Source organism: Cucurbita pepo, chromosome 13 (genome assembly GCF_057944985.1).
Source record: "Cucurbita pepo subsp. pepo isolate OVF chromosome 13, ASM5794498v1, whole genome shotgun sequence".
NCBI classification, from domain to species: domain Eukaryota; kingdom Viridiplantae; phylum Streptophyta; class Magnoliopsida; order Cucurbitales; family Cucurbitaceae; genus Cucurbita; species Cucurbita pepo.
Window position 1 is genome coordinate 2,964,381 of NC_141810.1, and position 19,215 is coordinate 2,983,595.

Consider the following 19,215-nt stretch of genomic DNA (forward strand, 5'->3'; position numbering starts at 1 on the left):
ATTCCATGGTGGAGTCCACGTTGAGAAATTAATGACGTGGCTATTTTTCATTGGGCGCACTATCAGCCTCCTACGTGTTAGATGACACGTAAGCACATAGGGCGCCGTGATGACGAATTATTCGGTCTGACTATACGACGCCGTTAGTTCGAGAGCCGTTGACATTATCTTTTGGCCAGCCTCTTTTAAATAAATAATTAAATAATTCCATCCATATTTAGATCGTAGTTTTCAAAAATAGCCAAATGTTTCATTTAATTTTGTTTATAAAAATCTCTAAATTGTAATTGGTCGGATAATCTATCTTTATTACTTGGAAATTTCCGTATTTACTTTATATTTCAATAATTTATTCAATTATAATTGTATTTGGTTAGTATTTACCCTTTTTTTTTTAATCTAATATTTAGATTAATTTTTGGCAAAATTTCCTCAATAAATATATCTAAATTTACTAAAATTTTAATAACTTTAAACTTAAAAAAAAAAATCAAACGAACAAAATGATTTTATTTTTTTATTATGAAATTTGATTTAAAATATAAATTTAGTTGTATAATATATATTTTAGGCTATAATCAGTTAATTTTTTTTTTTCTTATTTTTAGAAATTGGTTGGCAGTATATTTTATTTATTTTCAAGATTTGGTTAGTAATGTATTTTTGTATATTTTATCTTATTTTGAAGATTTGACTAGTAATATATTTAGTTGGTAGTTTGTATCCTATTTGAATTTTGTGAAGAAAATCGGATTTTTAATCCCATTTTTGTTTATCATTCTTAACATTTTTAAAATTCATTAATATTTTTAAAACGGTACTAACGGTTATATCTATATACTAATGATGAATATTTAACGGTTATATGTATATACTAATGGTAAGAGTATTTTGACTTTTTTAAAGTATTTTTTAAATAAAAAAAGGTTAAAGAGTATTAATAAATATTTAGAAAACTCGAGTGTATTTTTTAAACTTTTAAAAATTTAAAGTTATTTTTATATCAATTTAAAAACTAAAGTATATTTTAAACAAAATAATAACAATTATATCAACAAAAAAAAATAATGATAAGTGTAATTTTTTAATTTTTTTTTTAACTTTTGAAAGTTTGAAAGTATTTTTTAAATAAATATATCGGAAAATCATCTAATCATTAATTTTTTAAATTAAAATAAAACAATATTTGTGTTTTAATTTTTAGTATTTTACTTTTTACAAATCTCAAATTTAAACTTTTAAAGTTAATTTTTATTGATTATTATTATTTTTATGCAAGTAAAATGTGAGAATATTTTTTTAAATTTTTTATGAATATCTATTGAGATATAATATTTTGAGTATATATTATTTATGAAATATATCTTTCTGATTTGATTTATAGTATATTTTATTTTATTCTCAATATTTAATTAATTTATTTTTTCCTTATCCGTAGGTATTAGTTGTCAGCTTGTATTCTATTTAAAGCTTGTGAATATTAGTGAGAATACACACGTTCGATTCCAATTCTATTTTTATTTCTCATTCTTAACATAGTATCAGAGAACCGATCTTGATATTCTTAAATATCAAAATTTCTTCTATGGCGGAATCAGCCAAATCCAGCTTCGAAATTTCGGATGTTGATTTAACACATCCTTATTATATTCATCACTCTGATCAGCCGGGATATTCACTTGTTCCAATCAAATTAAATGGAACAAATTACCGATCCTGGAGTAAATCAGTTATGCATGCTCTTATTGCCAAAAAGAAAATTGGCTTCATTGATGGCACAATTGAAGAACCGTCTAAAGATGCAAATTCAACCGAATTTGAACTCTGGAATCAGTGGAACAGTATGATAATATCTTGGTTAACTCATTCAGTTGAAGCAGATATCGGTGAGGGTATTATTCACGCCAAGACAGCTCATCAAGTGTGGGTTGATCTTCACGATCAATTCTCACAAAAGAATGCTCCAGCAATTTTTCAGATACAAAAGTCGATAGCAATGATGTCACAGGGAACCATGACAGTGTCAGCATATTTCACCAAGCTCAAAGCACTCTGGGATGAATTGGAAGCGTACCGCACACCATTTACCTGTAATCAACATCAAATACATGTTGATCAACGCGAAGAAGACAAGTTGATGCAACTACTCATGGGGCTCAATGAGTCTTATAAAACGGTGAGATATAACATATTGATGATGACTCCATTACCTAATGTGAAGCAAGCCTATTCATTACTTGTACAAGAAGAGATGCAACGTCAGGTAACTTCTGAACCTACTAAGAATTTCTCGATTGCATCAGCAGTGCAGAAGAAAACAACATATTCAAAATTCGCCAGGGATAAATCATGTGAACACTGCAATAAAAGTGGTCATACAATTGATGAGTGTCGAATTCTTAAGTTTCACTGTAAATTTTGTGATAGAAGGGGACATACAGAAGATCGATGTCAACAGAAAAATAATTCTAGAAGGGCAGTACAATTCAATCAACGCAACAATCGAGGATATCAATCATCTCCAAATATGGCCGATGTTTCTCAGTTGAATACAGAAGAACAGTCACCTAATTCCATCCCAAATTTCTCTTCTGAGCAATTACAACAGATTGTACAAGCCTTATCTGCACTCAATCATCGTCCTTTTGGTAATTCTGATAATAACATCAATGTTGTAGGTTTGTTTCCAGTATCTGCATTATCTATTAACTCTACAAATTCTAATCCATGGATTCTCGATAGCGAAGCTACAGATCATATAGTATCCAAAGCTTCTGTTATGACTGAACCAAAGGCTACCACCATATCTACGATATATTTGCCTAATGGAGGGACAACATATGTGTCACATACTGTCAATGTTTCCTTTAATCCTAACCTTAAATTAAACAATGTTTTATGCGTGCCTTCATTCAATTTAAACTTAATGTCTATCAGCAAACTTACCAATGACTTGAAATGTTATGTCACCTTCTATCCTGATTCTTGTGTTATGCAGGACTTGGCTACGGGAAAGATGATTGGCTCGGGTAAACAATTCGGAGGTCGCTATCATATTTCTTCATCTCCAATCAAATCATCAGCAAATCAAGTATCTCAGTCATCTGATTTATGACATTTACGCTTAGGTCATCCTTTTTCTTCTCGTTTTAAATTTCTAGCAGATCAATTGCATCTTAATAATGCTACTCTTTCTCACAACGGTAGCATTTGCCCATTAGCAAAACAAACTAGGTTATCTTTCCCAAGAAGTTCAATAACGACCCATTCTGCCTTTGATCTGTTACATTGTGATGTTTGGGGACCACATAAAATTTCAACCCATTCTAGTTTGGGTTTTTTTCTCACTGTTGTTGATGATTTTTCTCACTTGTGGCATTGAATTTCAGCGCACGTAGTCATAGAACGTAAGCATCGTCATATCCTAAATGTAGCTAGGTCTCTTCCTTTTCAGTCAAAGGTTCCACCTAATATTCTTTCTTTATGATTTAATTTATAGTATATTTTATTTTATTTTTAATATTTAATAAGTTTATAATTTCCTTATTTGTTGGAATCAGTGGTTATTCTATTTAAAGCTTATAATATCAATGAGAATATACACCTTCCATTTCAATTCTATTTCTATTTCTCATTCTTAACAAATCAATGAGAATATACACCTTCCATTTCAATTCTATTTCTATTTCTCATTCTTAACAAAAAAAAAAAAAAATTCCTTAAAAAATAAACCTGCAACAACTATTTTTATAGAATACAATTTTAAAGTATAAAATAATACAATATTTTAACCAATAATTTTAATAAATATTACATTAATATAATTTAAACATTTTTCTTAAATCAATAATTTAATGCTTTTAGGGTGGTTTAGTTTAAAATTTTATTGATAAAAAATAATTTACCTAAAAAATGGTTGAAAATAGAAGGTCTACATATTGTATGGTGTTACATGTAACAGGTAACCAAATTATTTTCATTAATTTTAGAAAATTATTGGTCAAAATAAATTAAATATATGTTTAAAAGATTATTATTGATTTATTATAATTAAATAACTAATTATAATTATTTTATAAGCTAAAATTAATTAATTAATTGAGTTTATTCAAAATAAAATATGAAATATTATTAAAATTTTATATAAATAAATAATATTTTTTTAATTATCGTAGAAACTTATTACATGATTGAATAATTAATTGTTGTAAGTTAATTTATTTTTATTAAGTCAAATTATTAAAATAATTTTAACTAATTAAATTTTGATTTAATTTTAATTCATTAATATATTATTAATATATTTTAAGTTTTTAAATTTATTTAGCACTCAATATTAATAATTATTCTGTTAACAAACTTCACATAATAATTATTTTAAATTAAACGTCAAAGACCTAATTAGTAAAAGTTTATGGACAAAAATATTAAAATTTTAAAGTTAAAAGATAAAATAGAAATTAAACTCAAAATTCAAAATTTAAAAATAAAAATATAATACAACGTTTTCAAACTTAATTATTTTTTTCTGTTAGTAGCTGTCTTCCTCAACGTTCGATTCAATGCCACCAATCACATGGCGCCAGCTGTATGTGGCACGCCCTTTGTTATGAGGACACGGTGGCGTGTCAAACACGAAGTCAAACCACGGTGGCGTATCTAAGCCGAAGTCAAACCATGGTTGCAACTCCAAGTTTTGTCGTACACTCATTTTTGTATATTATAATTTATGAATTAGTTTATTCAATTTATTGTGGTAAAATTTCTTTTATTATTAAAACAAAACCTTGCAAATTATTATTTTCATATTTATCAATATAAGAAATTTGAGTTTTTTTTTTTTTTTTTTTTTTTTTCATTTAATTACCGAAAATATTCAAAATTTTCATTTCAATAAATGATAAAATTAATTGTTTTTCTTTTTATACCAACAATATACATCTCCATTTTACGTTCAATTATTAAAAAAAATTTAGATGAAATTCCGAGAATTTTCTGAGATGGTTGATACTGTTAGACGAACACGACTCTTGTTAAGAATGAGATAGAAAATATAATTGGGAAGGTGTATATTATCATTGATATTGATATCCTTTAAATAGGATACAAAAAGTACAAATGAAGAAAATATAAAATAATTAAATACTGAGAATAAAATAAAATATACTCTAAATCAAATCTAAGATATATTCCATAAATAATATATCTCAACAACTCTCCACAATAGTATGATATTGTCTACTTTAAGCCTAAGCTCTCATGACTTTACTTTGAGCTTCCCAAAATGCCTCATACGAATGGAGATTGTTTATAAACCCATGATCATTCTCTAAGTTAGCCGAGATGGAACTTTCATCATCCAACAGATATATGTGAATTGTTTCACTTTTAAAAGTGTTCCAAGACAGATAGGTAACATGGTTATGTAGTAAGAGAATACCATATCATCAAGGACCCAATTTGAATTTTGAATTTTGGTCGGGAATCTTGCTAATTTTTTAATTTAATATTTAAGATGATTATTTTTAAAAATATTCCTTTTTTTTTATTTATTTATGAAAATGTGAATATCTAATTTTAAAAACAAGATTATGGTTGAGTTATATTTAAGATATTTATAATTTTTTTAGTAATAAACTGTTTTTTTTTTTTATTGTTTTTTGAATATATAATTATTGTTTTTTTTTTTTTTTTTTTTTTTTAATTTTAAATTTTCCCTTATTTTATCTATTGGGTCGTTGAGCCAAAAAAAGTGTACGTATATAAATAAGAACCGTTCCCGCAATTGTCGCCTGTGTGTAATTTCCCTCCATTTGGTTCCACTCCCTCTGTTTTCCATTTCGGCTGTTCCTTTTTAGTTCTTCCTCATTCATTCTGGAATCTGGAACGATTGATTTCATTCGATTCTCTTGCTATCAACAATTTATCGTTCCCCCGGAAGTTCTTCAGCATCCTTTCGGCTCAATTTTTCTCTGTTTTGTGCATTCTCAATCCAGGTATGGAATTTGATGCAACTATCAACAATCGTGTTGATCTTTTCTTGCTGTTATGATTTCGATATTTATTCGACTAGCAACGTTTTATTTTTATATAAGATAGTTATTTAATTCAGTTCTTGAAATTGATTCCGACTTGACGTAGCTGAGAAGAATACGAGCTTCTAGATTTCTCATGACGTAAGTTTCCGTCGATTTTGGTGATGGTTGAAAATTAAGAAGTTTAGGTTTAGAATTTGGGCGACTGTTTATCGGTTTGTATTCCCAGCCTCCAGGATGTTTGATGGAGGATAATGATCCTGTATCTGTTTGATCAACGAAGTTTGATTGCCCCCTGTATTCGGTGTTTTCCATTTTAGATTTTTGGAGTTTAAAATTGACATCTGCTAATCATAAGGTTCTTTTTTCCATTTCCACAATTAGGATGATGGATCATGTAGCTTTTAGTAACAGAGAGTATGGGTTTGTGTCGTCCAGTAGTTTCTTTCAGTGGATTTTCCATTCTAGATTTTTGAACTTCAAATTGATTTATGTTTATTCGTCTGCTAGTAATAGGGTTGTTATTTTCCATGTCCACAATTAGAATGATGGATCCTGTGGCTTTTACAAACAGAGTATAGATGTGTGTCGTCTGCATCACCATAGATATTAGAAACAACTTCTTCACCTCTCTAAACCTCGGACTTTCTAGAGTTTTAAATGCTGGATTCCTTGCTCATTCCCTTAGCCCTATCACCAACCATTTTGCCTGGTACATCAGCTGGACAAACTTTTAGGGCAGCTGCATCAAACCCTTTGATCATCTTCTGGTCCATATTTGGGATTTTTAAACCACAGCAATGTCTAGTACTTTAATGAGAAATATTGGTCAGAGGAGTACAGCGATCACATTTCTCTCAGAACTCTGATGTTCATATCTGAAAATCCTTTAAGACTTAATTTCCTTTTCTTTTCATGGAACTTGCCTTATAATATATAAGATATGGAGCATGGCCTCCCTAATTAATCTAATCTGAGAAAAAAATGTGTACATATTGCCAGTGGTTGAAAGTTATAGTGACCCTCTTTAATGAAAAATATAACCCTAACTTTTACTTCATGTCGACTCTCTTTATATCCTTTTGAAGTTACGATAATCTCTTCCTCTTCCAGGATCTGCGTTTTCTTTATGGATGTTTCAAACTGGGCTTATTTTAAACACGTTTTAGCACAATAGACTAGTTTTTCCAGAGAGTTTGATTGCATGAAATAGATAATAAGCTATTCATTTGTAACATTTCAGTTATATTGAATCTACTTTCAGTTCTGTCCTTATTGTCGCAGAAATAATCTTTTAAGCCAATATGACTGTTAAATTGTTTGTTGGCAGGTGCTGAAGCTTGATGATTTTGTAACTGATTGCGTTCGGTGTGATTTTCGATACTGCCTTGGTCTTGAATGACTTAAGGCCTAAGTTTCTATGTCTGTTTTCACATCATGATGACAGCAAGAATATATTCTTTCATTAACCAAGATTCTAGAACTAGTCTTCCAAATTGACAAGGTTGAAAACATTGTTGCAATGAAATGAGTGGACTATTGCACCGTTTTACTCTATATCTAATGAGAGAAATTTTTAGGGCTTCCATAAGCTATAAAATTGATTGGACAAAAATATGTTTTGTTGGCGCCATTTTGACCGTTGGTGGCATTTCACTTCAAATGTTGATACTTCCTTATTCATTGCACACATGGTTCATTTATCGGCCAGCTACAGTTACATTATATGAATCCATGAAGGAACCCATGCAGTTGAATGAGACCCACAAGAATAGCACAGAAAGGGTCCAACTGATACCAACTAACTCTGTTGTCTCGCATAATGCTTCCGATCAAGTGATTCAATTGGCTTCAGTGAATCAAGAGAGAGACAAAACTTCTAAGAGTAGAAAATCATCTAAAAGAAGGAAGCATGCCAAAGTAAAAGAGAAGCCAATTACTGTTACTCCTCCCCCACCCAGGAGACCGCCCACTGCGTTGGAGGTATGGGAATTTCGAACTCTGTTTCCTTTTTTATTTAATGATATAAAGTAAAGTTATTTTAACATTTTTATGACCATGTTATATGTAATCCAGAGGCATGTTTGGTCCTTAAAGCCTGTGGAAGCACTTGCTTATGCAAAAGAAGAGATGAAACATGCTCCAACAGTAATAGATGATGCTGATCTGTATGCCCCTTTGTTCTTGAATATATCTATTTTCAAAAGGTAGTTGAATCATCACTGCTTTGGTTTTGACTTAAATATGTTGAAGTATTTTAGAATGATTTGAAAGAATAGATAAATAGTGATTAGTATATTATATGGGAAGAGGTAGGAAGTTAATATCTAAGTTCTAGGAAGCATGTAATGTTGAGGATTTATTGGGAGGGAGTCCCACGTTGGATCATGGATTTATAAGTAAGAAATACATCTCCATTGGTATGAGACCTTTTGGGAAAGCCCAAAACAAAACCATAAGAGCCTATGATGAAACCATTGTAGAGAGTTGTAATTCCTAATGTGTATCATACGCAGAATGAGAAGAATGTTTCAAATAATCCTTTGTATAGTTTCTTACATGTCATTCCTTTTCGGTATTTGTAGTCAACTGATTCCATTGTACTTCCCAAATTGTCAGGAGTTATGAACTGATGGAATTAATACTCAAAGTCTACATTTACCGAGATGGATCCAGACCTATCTTTCATACTCCCCATCTGAGAGGAATTTATGCTTCTGAAGGGTGGTTTATGAAGTTGATGGAGGAAAACAGGCAGTTCGTCACTAAGGACCCAGAAAAGGCCCACTTATTTTATCTTGCATATAGTGCACGCCAGCTGCAAACGGCTCTTTATGTGCCTAATTCGCATAACATGAAACCATTGTCAATATACCTGAGGAACCATGTGAATTGGCTTGCTGGAAAGTATCCATTTTGGAACCGTACGCATGGCTCTGATCATTTCCTTGTCGCTTGCCATGACTGGGTGAGAAGCCTATTTCTCCATCTCAGATTTCTTAATGAATGCCAGAGATTACTGAAGCCACTACTCTTATGGCTATCCATTTTCTTTCTTTTGATGTGCCACGAACTTTCTGCAGGGCCCGTACACTGTTAATGAACATAGAGAACTTAGCCAAAACACCATAAAAGCTTTATGTAATGCTGATGTATCAGAAGGGGCCTTTAAACTTGGGAAGGATGTTTCATTGCCAGAAACTACAATAAGGACACCTCGGAAACCTCTTAGGAATGTTGGTGGGAAAAGGGTATCACAGCGTCCAATTCTTGCTTTCTTTGCTGGGAACATGCATGGGAGAGTCCGTCCAACACTTCTGAGGCATTGGAAGGACAAAGATGATGATATCAGAGTCTATGGACCTTTGCCACAGAGAATTTCCCGTAAGATGTCATACATTCAACATATGAAGTCAAGCAAATACTGCATCTGCCCAATGGGATATGAAGTGAACAGCCCAAGGATAATTGAAGCCATTTATTATGAATGTGTCCCAGTAATCATTGCTGATAATTTTGTGCTTCCCTTTAGTGAGTTTCTCGATTGGAGTGCATTCTCTGTGGTTGTTGCTGAAAAGGATATTCCCAAGCTGAAGGAGATTCTCACGGCTATCCCACTGAGGAGATATCTTGCTATGCAGATAAATGTGAAAATGGTTCAGAAACACTTTCTTTGGAACCCAAAACCCCTTAAATATGATTTGTTCCACATGGTTCTGCACTCAATTTGGTTTAGTAGACTAAATCGGTTTCAAATCCCAGGGACATAATATCTCTTTTACCTGATTTAAATGAAGAACCGAGCAGAATCGAAGTCTTAACAGAGATGAGAGGTTTACCTCATCTTGATAATAGACACAATCACCTAAGAACAAGAATGGCACTTGGGAATCATCAAGCAGCATTCAGGTACGGCATGGATAACTCGTTTGTTTTATGAATTGCTGTTTATACTTATTGCATGTTGAATGGATTCTTAGATGTGCTTGGAAGTACTTTAATGCTTTCATCATGGGCTGTTAACCACCCTCTTCTTTGGTTTTCCCAATCCAGTATTTCTTGAATTGAGAAAGCAACTAAAAACAAATTTTAAAAAGAGAAGATGGATTTTGGTTAGAGGGAGCATTTGTGTAGTGAAACAAATAAGAGAAAATGTGCATAGAGTTTAGATTATGGAGAGAAAGCAGGTGGGTAGAAAACAATTAGTGAGAGAATTGTGCCTAAGAAAGATTAGCAAGTGGAAGTATATTTAGACAAAAGTTAAAAGGAAGAATTAGAAGAGACAGAATTTCAGTTAAATTATAAATTTAGTCTTGAAACATAAGTTTTGTGTTTATTTTATCTGAAAGTTTTTAAATTTAAAATTATAAAAAATGTACTTGTTTACTAGATTCATATCAAACATAAAATTTATATTTATATCTAATAGATTATTTAGTCCTCAACTTGGCTTTTACTAGCCCTGAGGATTTTCTTTCCTTTTCCTAACATGTGGGTTAATAGGTATTATGAGACCAAATCCATAAGCTATCAAAGTGGTTATCCCGAGGTAAAGAAATCCCGGCCCGATCGTCAAGTCTTCACACTTCCTCGACATCTCTTCCACTGACAAGATAGAGCTCTCCTACGAACTCCGGAGTAGAGTGTGTTGAGATGCATCTATTTTGCAGGGTGTGTTAGCTAGAGGGCAACCAAGATACCAAAATAGCCCATCAACAAATTTTGAATTTATTAGAGATTTTTTTGATATAATATTGAAAGTTTAGGGACTTATTAGGTACAAAATCAAAAGTTTGACTAAATAGACACAAATTTTAACTTATAATTTTAGAAAGTCGGTATTCCCTAATGATTCTCTTTCTATTATGAACTTTTAGTAGCCCAATCTTTTAGAGTTTCCCAAACTTGATAAGTTTATGCTGTTCTTGTCCCTTTGTTCTCTGTTTTTGTGCTATATTAAAGCTGTAGATTCCATCTCCACTGCAGGGAATGCAAGGAAAAGAGGGCTTTGCTGCTGGATATGTAAATACTGCAGCACGGTGTATACACTAATGCAAAATATATACTGTAAGTGAGTATTCGAGTAAATTTGAAAGACCAATTATTGTAAACTGGATGTATTTGTGAAGTAAATAAATTATAATTAAGATAAATTTAGAATATGGATTTGAGCAACCCTTTCGAACTTCCATTTTTTTTAGTTCAAACATTGCAGGAGTAAAAGATCGAGCTATCGATCGGTAAAATAGTTATAGGTGTCTTTATCTATTGAACTATGTTCGAATTAGCAACTTCAGATAAATTGCCTATATAATTCTATATAGTTCTAGATAGGTTATATCGAGCGAGATAGAAATGACATCTAGTGAGTTTTTTTTTATTTTATTATTATTATTTTTTTTATTCATAAAGGTCTATTTTCTCAAAAACTTAAATAAAATTTTTCACTAATTCACCACTAATTTTAACAAAAATCCGTATAGAATTTTCTTAAATTTATTAATTTCAATAAAATAAAACAAATTTGCCCCATTCAATTTAATAGCAGTAATTGGATCTAAATTAATGTGAATTCATACAATACCATAGAATTCCAAGCTGAATCCATGGATTTATTACAAATTATCAAGAACACAACATTTTGTTACACTATCATGTTCTTCATAGCCTTGCATTTCTGAGCTGCTGCTTAAGCAATGGCTTGATATATTCATGGTAGCCATCAGGTATAGCGGAGTCGTTCAAAGGATCCTTCCACGCCTCATCGTACAGGTTTGGGTAAACATTCCCATCATAACGGCCGAGAATAGAACCAAGGTAATGGTCGGTGTAGTTAAACGCATCGACTAGAGCAATTGCATTTGGCCGAACCTACAAAAGAGGTAAACGTAATTCCGATGTCGGGTTAGAAGCCAGCCAGCTTCCCTTCAACAATTAAAAGGTTTGTTGGAGTTCAAACCTGGGAATATAGAGATCTGAGTTGATCATCAGCAAGTGAAGCCTGTTTGGGAGTGATGGTGGAAGTGGAAAGAAAATCACCCTTCTGTTTGTGAAGTGTATACAAAGCATAAATACTGCAAAGAATCTGCAGTTGCTCTTTTATTCCCCTTCCAGGTATGTCTCCCTGAAGTTTCTCAATGTATCTGAAATGGAAATATTTTCGAAATGATTAGTTAAGGGATTGAGGAAAGACGAGGTTGAATACACGAAAACCGGGTTCTTCTTTGAATCAGATTTCATGGCAATCAGATATCACTTCACAAGAAGGAACGCTCGGTGATTGGTGCGAAAAAAACGTCTTTGTAATGTTTCGGGAAGAAGGGTGTGAAAATATTGGTTGTTGTCCAAGCCCACCGCTAACTGATATTGTCTTCTTTGTGCTTTTCCTTTCGGGATTTCCCTCAAGGTTTTTAAAACGTGTCTCCTAGGGAGAGGTTTCTACACCTGCTAGCGGTGGGTCTGGGCTGTTACAAATGGTATCAAAGTTAGACACCAGGCGATGTGCCTGCGAGGAGGCTGAGATCCGAAGGGGGAGGTGGACACGAGGCAGTATGCTAGCAAGGACGTTAGGCCCCGAAGGGGGGGTGGATTGGGGGATCCCACATCGATTGGAGAAGGGAACGAGTGCCAATGAGGACGCTGGACCCCGAAAGGGGGTGGATTGTTAGATCTCACATCGGTTGGAGAGGAGAACGAAACATTTTTTATAAGGGTGTTGAAACCTCTTCCTAGCAAACGCGTTTTAAAAACCTTGAGGGGAAGCTCGAAAGGGAAAGCCCAGATAAGACATATATGCTAGCGGTCGGCTCAACAAAGTTTTGCATTTAAAAAACCAGTCAAAAGAATCAAAGCTTTCAAGGGTTTGATTAATCTAACAAGGCAGGAACTTACTTGGAAACAATAATTAGTTGGCAATACGCAGCTGCAGCCTCAACTAAACTAGGAGAAAGTTCCTGAAAACCTGCAGTTAATTACGAAAATCTCGATCGGATTAGAACAAATCGGCATTGTCATGCATCGATAATTAACTAATAGTTCAAAGACGCAAGTGCAAACTGGTCGAATAGCAGAAAATTTCGACGTAGTTATTCCGATATTTCGAACAAATCCATTTTCATCTAGGTAGAAGTATACCAACCTTCTTCTTGATTAGTAAACTCGCTAAGTCTTTTGGCACACTCAACGGACATCCTAGCCGACCGTGCTTCAAAAACCTCAAGAACGATGCTCGGGTTTAACCAGTCCTCAGCTGTAGATTATCAAAATTGACAAGAACATCAATATAAACAAAAGTCTTGAAAACTTCAGCTCCACACCACCCTCACAGGCCTCCATTAAGGGATTGAGAACCCCAAAACAAAAAAAAATTACCTTTCTGAACTTTGCAAGAGGATTCCATAAGATGTTGTAATCGTCCCATGTAAGCTGTTGTACCGACGGGCTTCTTACCAGACGCCAACTGGGACACGGTCTTTACGAGAAATCGTGCAACCTATATCAAAACAGCTCGACAATAGTCAGGTGAGGAAGAGTTGAGAATCTAGACTCGAATGCAAAAATCTTATGGATTTTCGAGTTCTGAAGTTTCGATGGAAGTAGTATGAAGTGAGCCTCGAGCATGTTGCCCATGTCGAGGAGTTTAATTAATACTAAGTCGTTATCATAATTCATCGCTCGAAATCTTAAACCAGACCTGTAAGAGTAGCACAACATTGTCTCCTTCATAAGTACAGGCAGGGACATAAACTGCAAACAACTCGGGAAGCCCGCTGCTACACAGGTAACCGTGGCCACCGCATAACTTCCGGCACTCCTCGATCCCATCCTGAAATTACAATGTAAGATAACACGGCAAGAAAAATAAAGGTTGGCTTGATTATACAGATGTACATAAAGAATTAAGAACCAAGAACGCTGCTAGTAGACTAACATAGAAAAGTACAGGACTAGGAGTGTGTAACAGCCTAAGCCCAAGTCCAAGCCTACCGCTAGCAGATATTATCCTTTTTGGACTCTCCCTTCTGGGCTTCCCCTCAAGATTTTAAAATGCATCTACTAGAGAGAGGTTTCCACACCCTTATAAGGGATGTTTCGTTCTCCTCTCCAACCGATGTGGGATCTCACTCACAATCTACCCCCTTGGAGGCCTAGCGTCCCGCTGGCACACCGCCCGGTGTCAACTCTAAAATCATTTGTAACAGCCCAAGCCCACCGCTAGCATATATTGTCTTCTTTGTGCTTTCCCTTCTGGGCTTCCCTTCAAGGTTTTAAAACACGTTGGCTAGAGAGAAATTTTCACACCCTTATAAGAAATGTTTCATTCTCCTCTCTAACCGATGTGAGATCTCACAGAGTGGGACACTCCTGCATTATGGTCACGGGCCATGGGCCACTGGTTAGTCCTTGGTAGGCTTTGCCAGCCCAAGGCCAGCTCGAGCTCCATTATCCAGTAAGGGTTTTAAGTTATTCAGTTTTAAATCCGCAGGATCGAGCCCAAAACCATTGGGAGTAATCCAAACATCCCAAGCCCCTTGGGTAAAATAAGTGACATAGATGTAAGAGTGTCTCAAATTGTTAACATAATATTAGCATAACAAGTTAAACCAGGAGAAAGAGATTGATTAAAAAGTTCAACATAAAAGAACAATGCACAAATAGATGGCCAAGCTAAAGTAATCCAAAAAGTTACTCACAGCGGTTGCAGCCGTTGTGATCGACTTCAACCCGGCAGTGCATGCATGAGCCTCAGGCAGCGTTGAGAAATCGCTAGCTGCCAGTCTCTGAGTCACATCCGTATATAGCCATTGTAACCATTCACCAACAAATCTGAAAGCATAGGCAGAAGCCAGCAAAGGGAATAGCCTATTCTGTTGCGTTTTATAATTGATCACCTAAAGAAACGAACAAACGAGAACGACATTATTTGTCGACAATCTAAAAGGGCAAAATGTACTTGTGACAATGTTCATATACTTATCAATTTGAATCTATGTTAGACTTGTAGTCATAAACTCGTATCGGGAAAATAAATGCAACGGGTCAGTTAAATGCGAGAAACTGGCAACAATTCCATCGGTATCGATCATGAAACCGAGTAAAATGATAAGATCTATGCATCAGAATCATGGTTAAAAATGTGGTCTGCTGTTACTATAGCAGGTACGAACAGCTTGAGCTAGCATTAAATGTTCATACCTGGGTTTCCACGCCATCCTGTGATCCGAATTGTCTACGAACAGCGCTGTACCTAGTAGCGATGCAGACTGCACGTGATAAGGCATTTGAAGCATCAATTACAATTGCTTTTCTAACGAATACCATAGTGCCGTAAACTAGTTGTCGCGGAGCATCTGATTGCACGTATTTCCCTTCTCTTGTAACTTGAGAAATCCTGCAACGTTTATAACCAACGTTAGAAGGGTTGTTGAACTGAATGTACGATACATACGAGCGTATTTTCTTGGTTTTGTTCTTTATTTGTAAGATGGAAAAATAGAAAGGAATTTCTCTAAGGCTCAACCTCAGAAACAAAGATCAAACAATGAGAGCAGAACAAGAAAAATGCCCTCCATCCCCATTTCCAATTGATAGGCATGATTAACTCATATGACAATGACAAACCTAATGAATGTTTCAGTTGGTAGGTATCAAACTAGTGAAATAGTAATGGTATAACAAGTCCACCGCTAGCAGATGTCCGCTTTGGCATTACGTATTGTCGTCAACCTCACGGTTTTAAAATGCGTCTACTAGGGAAAGGTTTCTACACCCTTATAAGGAATGTTGCGTTCCCTTTCCAACCGATGTGGGATCTCACAATCCACCCCCCTTGGGGGCCCACCGTCCAGTGTCTGACTCTAATACCATTTATAATAGTCCAAGCTCATTGTCCGCTTTGGCCCGCTACATATCGCTGTCAACCTCTCGATTCTAAAACGCGTCTACTAGAGAGAGGTTTCCACATCTTTTTAAGGAATGCTTTGTTTCCCTCTCCAACCGATGTGGGATCTCACAATCCACCCCTCTTAGGGGCCCAACGTCCTCGCTGGCACACCGCCCGGTGTCTAGCTCTGATACCATTTATAATAGCTCAAGCTCACCGTTAGTAGATATTGTCCGCTTTGCCCAGTTACATAGCACCGTCAGCCTCACGGTTTTAAAACGTGTCTACTAGGGAGAGGTTTCCACACCCTTATAAGGAATGCTTCGTTCTCTTCTCCAACCGATATAGGATCTCACAAATGGACAATTGACAAAGAAAATGAATAGAAACAACAAGTAAAACCCGAAAAGAAAGAAAGGAATAACCTCGTCAAAAGTTGGTCTCTCGGTATGCGGAAATGATCAAAGTGCATGACCCCGTTATCCATAGTATTGTAAGCTCCATTTCCAAATTTCATACCAATATCTCCAATGGTTATGCCTGGTAGAACTGAGTGATCATCCAAACTCCTTATCTGGACCATGAAACCTACCAAATGGAAGCTTTCCAATTACAATTAATAAATCATGATCAAGAACTAGAGGATCGAAACCAATCATAGTTTGCATACCATGCACTCCATAGTCCCGACCGTCGGTGATAAGACGAGCAAATACAACTGCATGTGTTGAAACCTTACCCAAACCACCAGGCCACCACTGTTCACAAGCAAGAAGAACCAAAAATAAGACAAGTAGTGCAGCAATTCACATCCAAACTTCCCCTGCCTGAATATATAATTATCACTGAACTTACTTTGCTCGATGTAAGCGTAGGACTATGTATAACAAATTCATCTGTCTTTGGATCAAATGTTGCAGTTGTTTCAAGCCCTTGAACATTTGAACCATGACCGAGTTCAGTTTGAGCATAGCAGCCAATTATTTGCAACTTATTTGCCAATGGCAACCACTTTTGTAGCTGCTCCTCAGTTCCTTGCCCTTTGAGAAATGGAACGAACATTCCCTAAATTAGAGTGAAAGAGAGAACATTAAACATTAAATGTAATTCCAAAAGCTTAGAAGGACAGATGATGGAAACCACAATGATTGGAGAAGGAAACGAGTGTCAGCGAGAATGTTCAGCCCCCAAGGGAGTGGGTTGTGAGATCTCACATCGGTTGGAGAGGGGAACGAAACATTCTTTATAAGGGTGTGCAAACCTTTCCCTAGTAGCCGCGTTTTAAAAACCTAGAGGGGAAGCCCAAATAGGACAATATATGCTAGCGGTGGACTTGGGCTGTTACAAATGGTATCAGAGCCAGACACCGGACGATGTGCTAGTGAGGACACTAAGCCCCGAAGGAGATACACACCGGGCGATGTGCTAGCAAGGACGCTGGGTCCCGAAGGGGGATGGATTGTGAGATCCCACATTGATTGGAGAGAGGAACGAGTGCTAGCGAGGACGTTGGACCCTGAAGGTAGGTAGATTGTGAGATCCCACATTGATTGGAGAGGGAAACAAGTGCCAGCAAGAACGTTGGGCCCTGAAGGGAGGTGGGTTGTGAGATCTCACATCAGTTGGAGAGGGGAACAAAACATTCTTTATAAGGGGTGGAAACCTCTCCCTAGCGCGTTTTAAAAACCTTGAAGGGAAGCCGAAAGGAAAAGTCCAAATAGGACCATATCTACTATGTCTTTGAAATGCCAACAAAGAGAATAAACTTAACTCACCCAGTGAAGATCTGTAAATGCTGGCTCATCCACAAAGAACCTTAATCTACCAGCTTCCTCCTCTGCCAAGAAACAACAACACAAGGTAAATGCAGGTTAAAGAACATAAGGAACACAGCACAATCCATAGAAAGAGGTCGAATCAAGCAGCCATACCAGAAAGTTTAAGCTCAAGAATCCTCTTCCATGCATAAGTTGCTTTTCTAAGAGTGTTCTTAAACAGCTCCTTCCTTGTCAATTGAGCCCTACTGTCCTTTCGAAACGCCTTAAACCCAAAGAATCCATCAAAAGAATAACCAAAATTGATCCAATATCAGGAAAATTTGGACTGTAGAACACAAATTACTCACTGGATCATTAGCAACCAGGCGAGACATTCTATCAGACACTTCATATGCATGACGAGAACCCGCCCAAACGATCTTCATCTCATCGACATCAAATTGCGCGCTGTTCCTCTCATGCGCAAGATGATCAACTCCCTCCATTTGTTCCTCAAAAAGAATTCAAAATCAAAACCCCCAAATGGAATAACCTTCGCAAAATGCTTTCAGATAACGTAAACGAGCGGCAAATCACGCCGAAATGCAATGGAGCTCATGGGTATTTAAGGCAGCTTTTCCTTGTCCAAGTTCACTTCTTCGATAATTTCGATTACTTTTCGCATTTAAGCTCGTGTTCATATGACCATAGCCCTTGTCCATAGACTCCTCACTTTTTTTTTGGCAAGTATCCTGGAGTTATTTATTTCTCATCCACAGATTTCTAAAGTGGGTTTGAGATTTTTGTTTTTCCAAATTTAATATTCGTTCTATGTTCATTGGATTGGAACCGTAAGTTTGTTCCAATTCCATAAGTCAATAATTCGAATTTGATTATCATTATTTATACCTTTTAGGTAATTCAATAATTAAGATTGAGTGTGATTATTCATAACTTTTCATATAATACAGTTTAAATTTTATAACAGTCAAATTGAGATTATTTTAATCCAAATTGAATGTTCAAAAGTTTGACTTTTCATGGATTTTATATAGTGGTAAAATTTATTCAAATTTTGGTCTTCTTTGTACAATTTTTTCTTCTTTTTAATATATCACCAAATACTCTTTTTCTTTTTTTTTTTTCAAATTGTTTTGTGACGGCCCACATTAGTTGAGGAGGAGAACAAACAACCCTGGAAACCTCTCCTACCCTAGTAGACACGTCCCACATTGGGTGGGGAGGAGAACAAACCACCATGGAAACCTTCCCCTACCCCTAGTAGACACGTTTTAAAGTCTTGAGAGAAAGTCTGAAAGGGAAAGCCCAAGGAGGACAATATCTAACAGCGGTGGATCTTAGACACGTTTTAAGGCCGTGATGGGAAGTCCGAAAGAGAAAGCCCAAAGAGGACAATATCTGCTAGCAGTGGATTGGGGCGTTACATGTTTATTTTCCAGGGTTAAAAAATTAATGATTTTTAGACTATTTAAATTTTATTTTAAAATATTATTTGGGTTTTATCCTTTTAAATATCCAA

The 19,215-nt window shown here is 35.3% G+C and overlaps 3 protein-coding genes across 3 annotated transcripts; 2 read left to right on the top strand and 1 right to left on the bottom strand.

Moving 5' to 3' along the window:
* The first annotated feature begins 1,585 nt into the window (after positions 1 to 1,585).
* LOC147789637 (uncharacterized) lies at positions 1,586 to 7,437 on the top strand. Its single transcript, XM_087116936.1, has 3 exons — positions 1,586 to 2,860; positions 2,999 to 3,091; positions 7,366 to 7,437. The coding sequence occupies exons 1-3, from the start codon at positions 1,586 to 1,588 to the stop codon at positions 7,435 to 7,437; spliced, it is 1,440 nt and encodes a 479-aa protein (XP_086973062.1).
* On the top strand, positions 5,859 to 11,197 carry LOC111808252 (Exostosin family protein). Its single transcript, XM_023694122.2, has 6 exons — positions 5,859 to 5,996; positions 7,366 to 8,018; positions 8,112 to 8,242; positions 8,655 to 9,003; positions 9,119 to 9,944; positions 11,022 to 11,197. Exons 2-5 carry the CDS (start codon positions 7,563 to 7,565, stop codon positions 9,803 to 9,805), a joined length of 1,623 nt encoding a protein of 540 aa, XP_023549890.2. The 5' UTR covers positions 5,859 to 5,996; positions 7,366 to 7,562; the 3' UTR covers positions 9,806 to 9,944; positions 11,022 to 11,197.
* Positions 11,198 to 11,513: 316 nt separating this feature from the next.
* Positions 11,514 to 18,460, bottom strand: LOC111809255 (peroxisomal acyl-coenzyme A oxidase 1). The gene is made up of 14 exons (XM_023695679.2): positions 18,044 to 18,460; positions 17,850 to 17,958; positions 17,694 to 17,755; positions 16,774 to 16,983; positions 16,589 to 16,676; positions 16,344 to 16,506; positions 15,231 to 15,426; positions 14,729 to 14,926; positions 13,729 to 13,860; positions 13,407 to 13,527; positions 13,174 to 13,284; positions 12,927 to 12,996; positions 11,995 to 12,178; positions 11,514 to 11,906 (listed from the first exon to the last, which is right to left on the bottom strand). Exons 1-14 carry the CDS (start codon positions 18,179 to 18,181, stop codon positions 11,697 to 11,699), a joined length of 1,992 nt encoding a protein of 663 aa, XP_023551447.2. The 5' UTR covers positions 18,182 to 18,460; the 3' UTR covers positions 11,514 to 11,696.
* Positions 18,461 to 19,215: the final 755 nt, after the last annotated feature.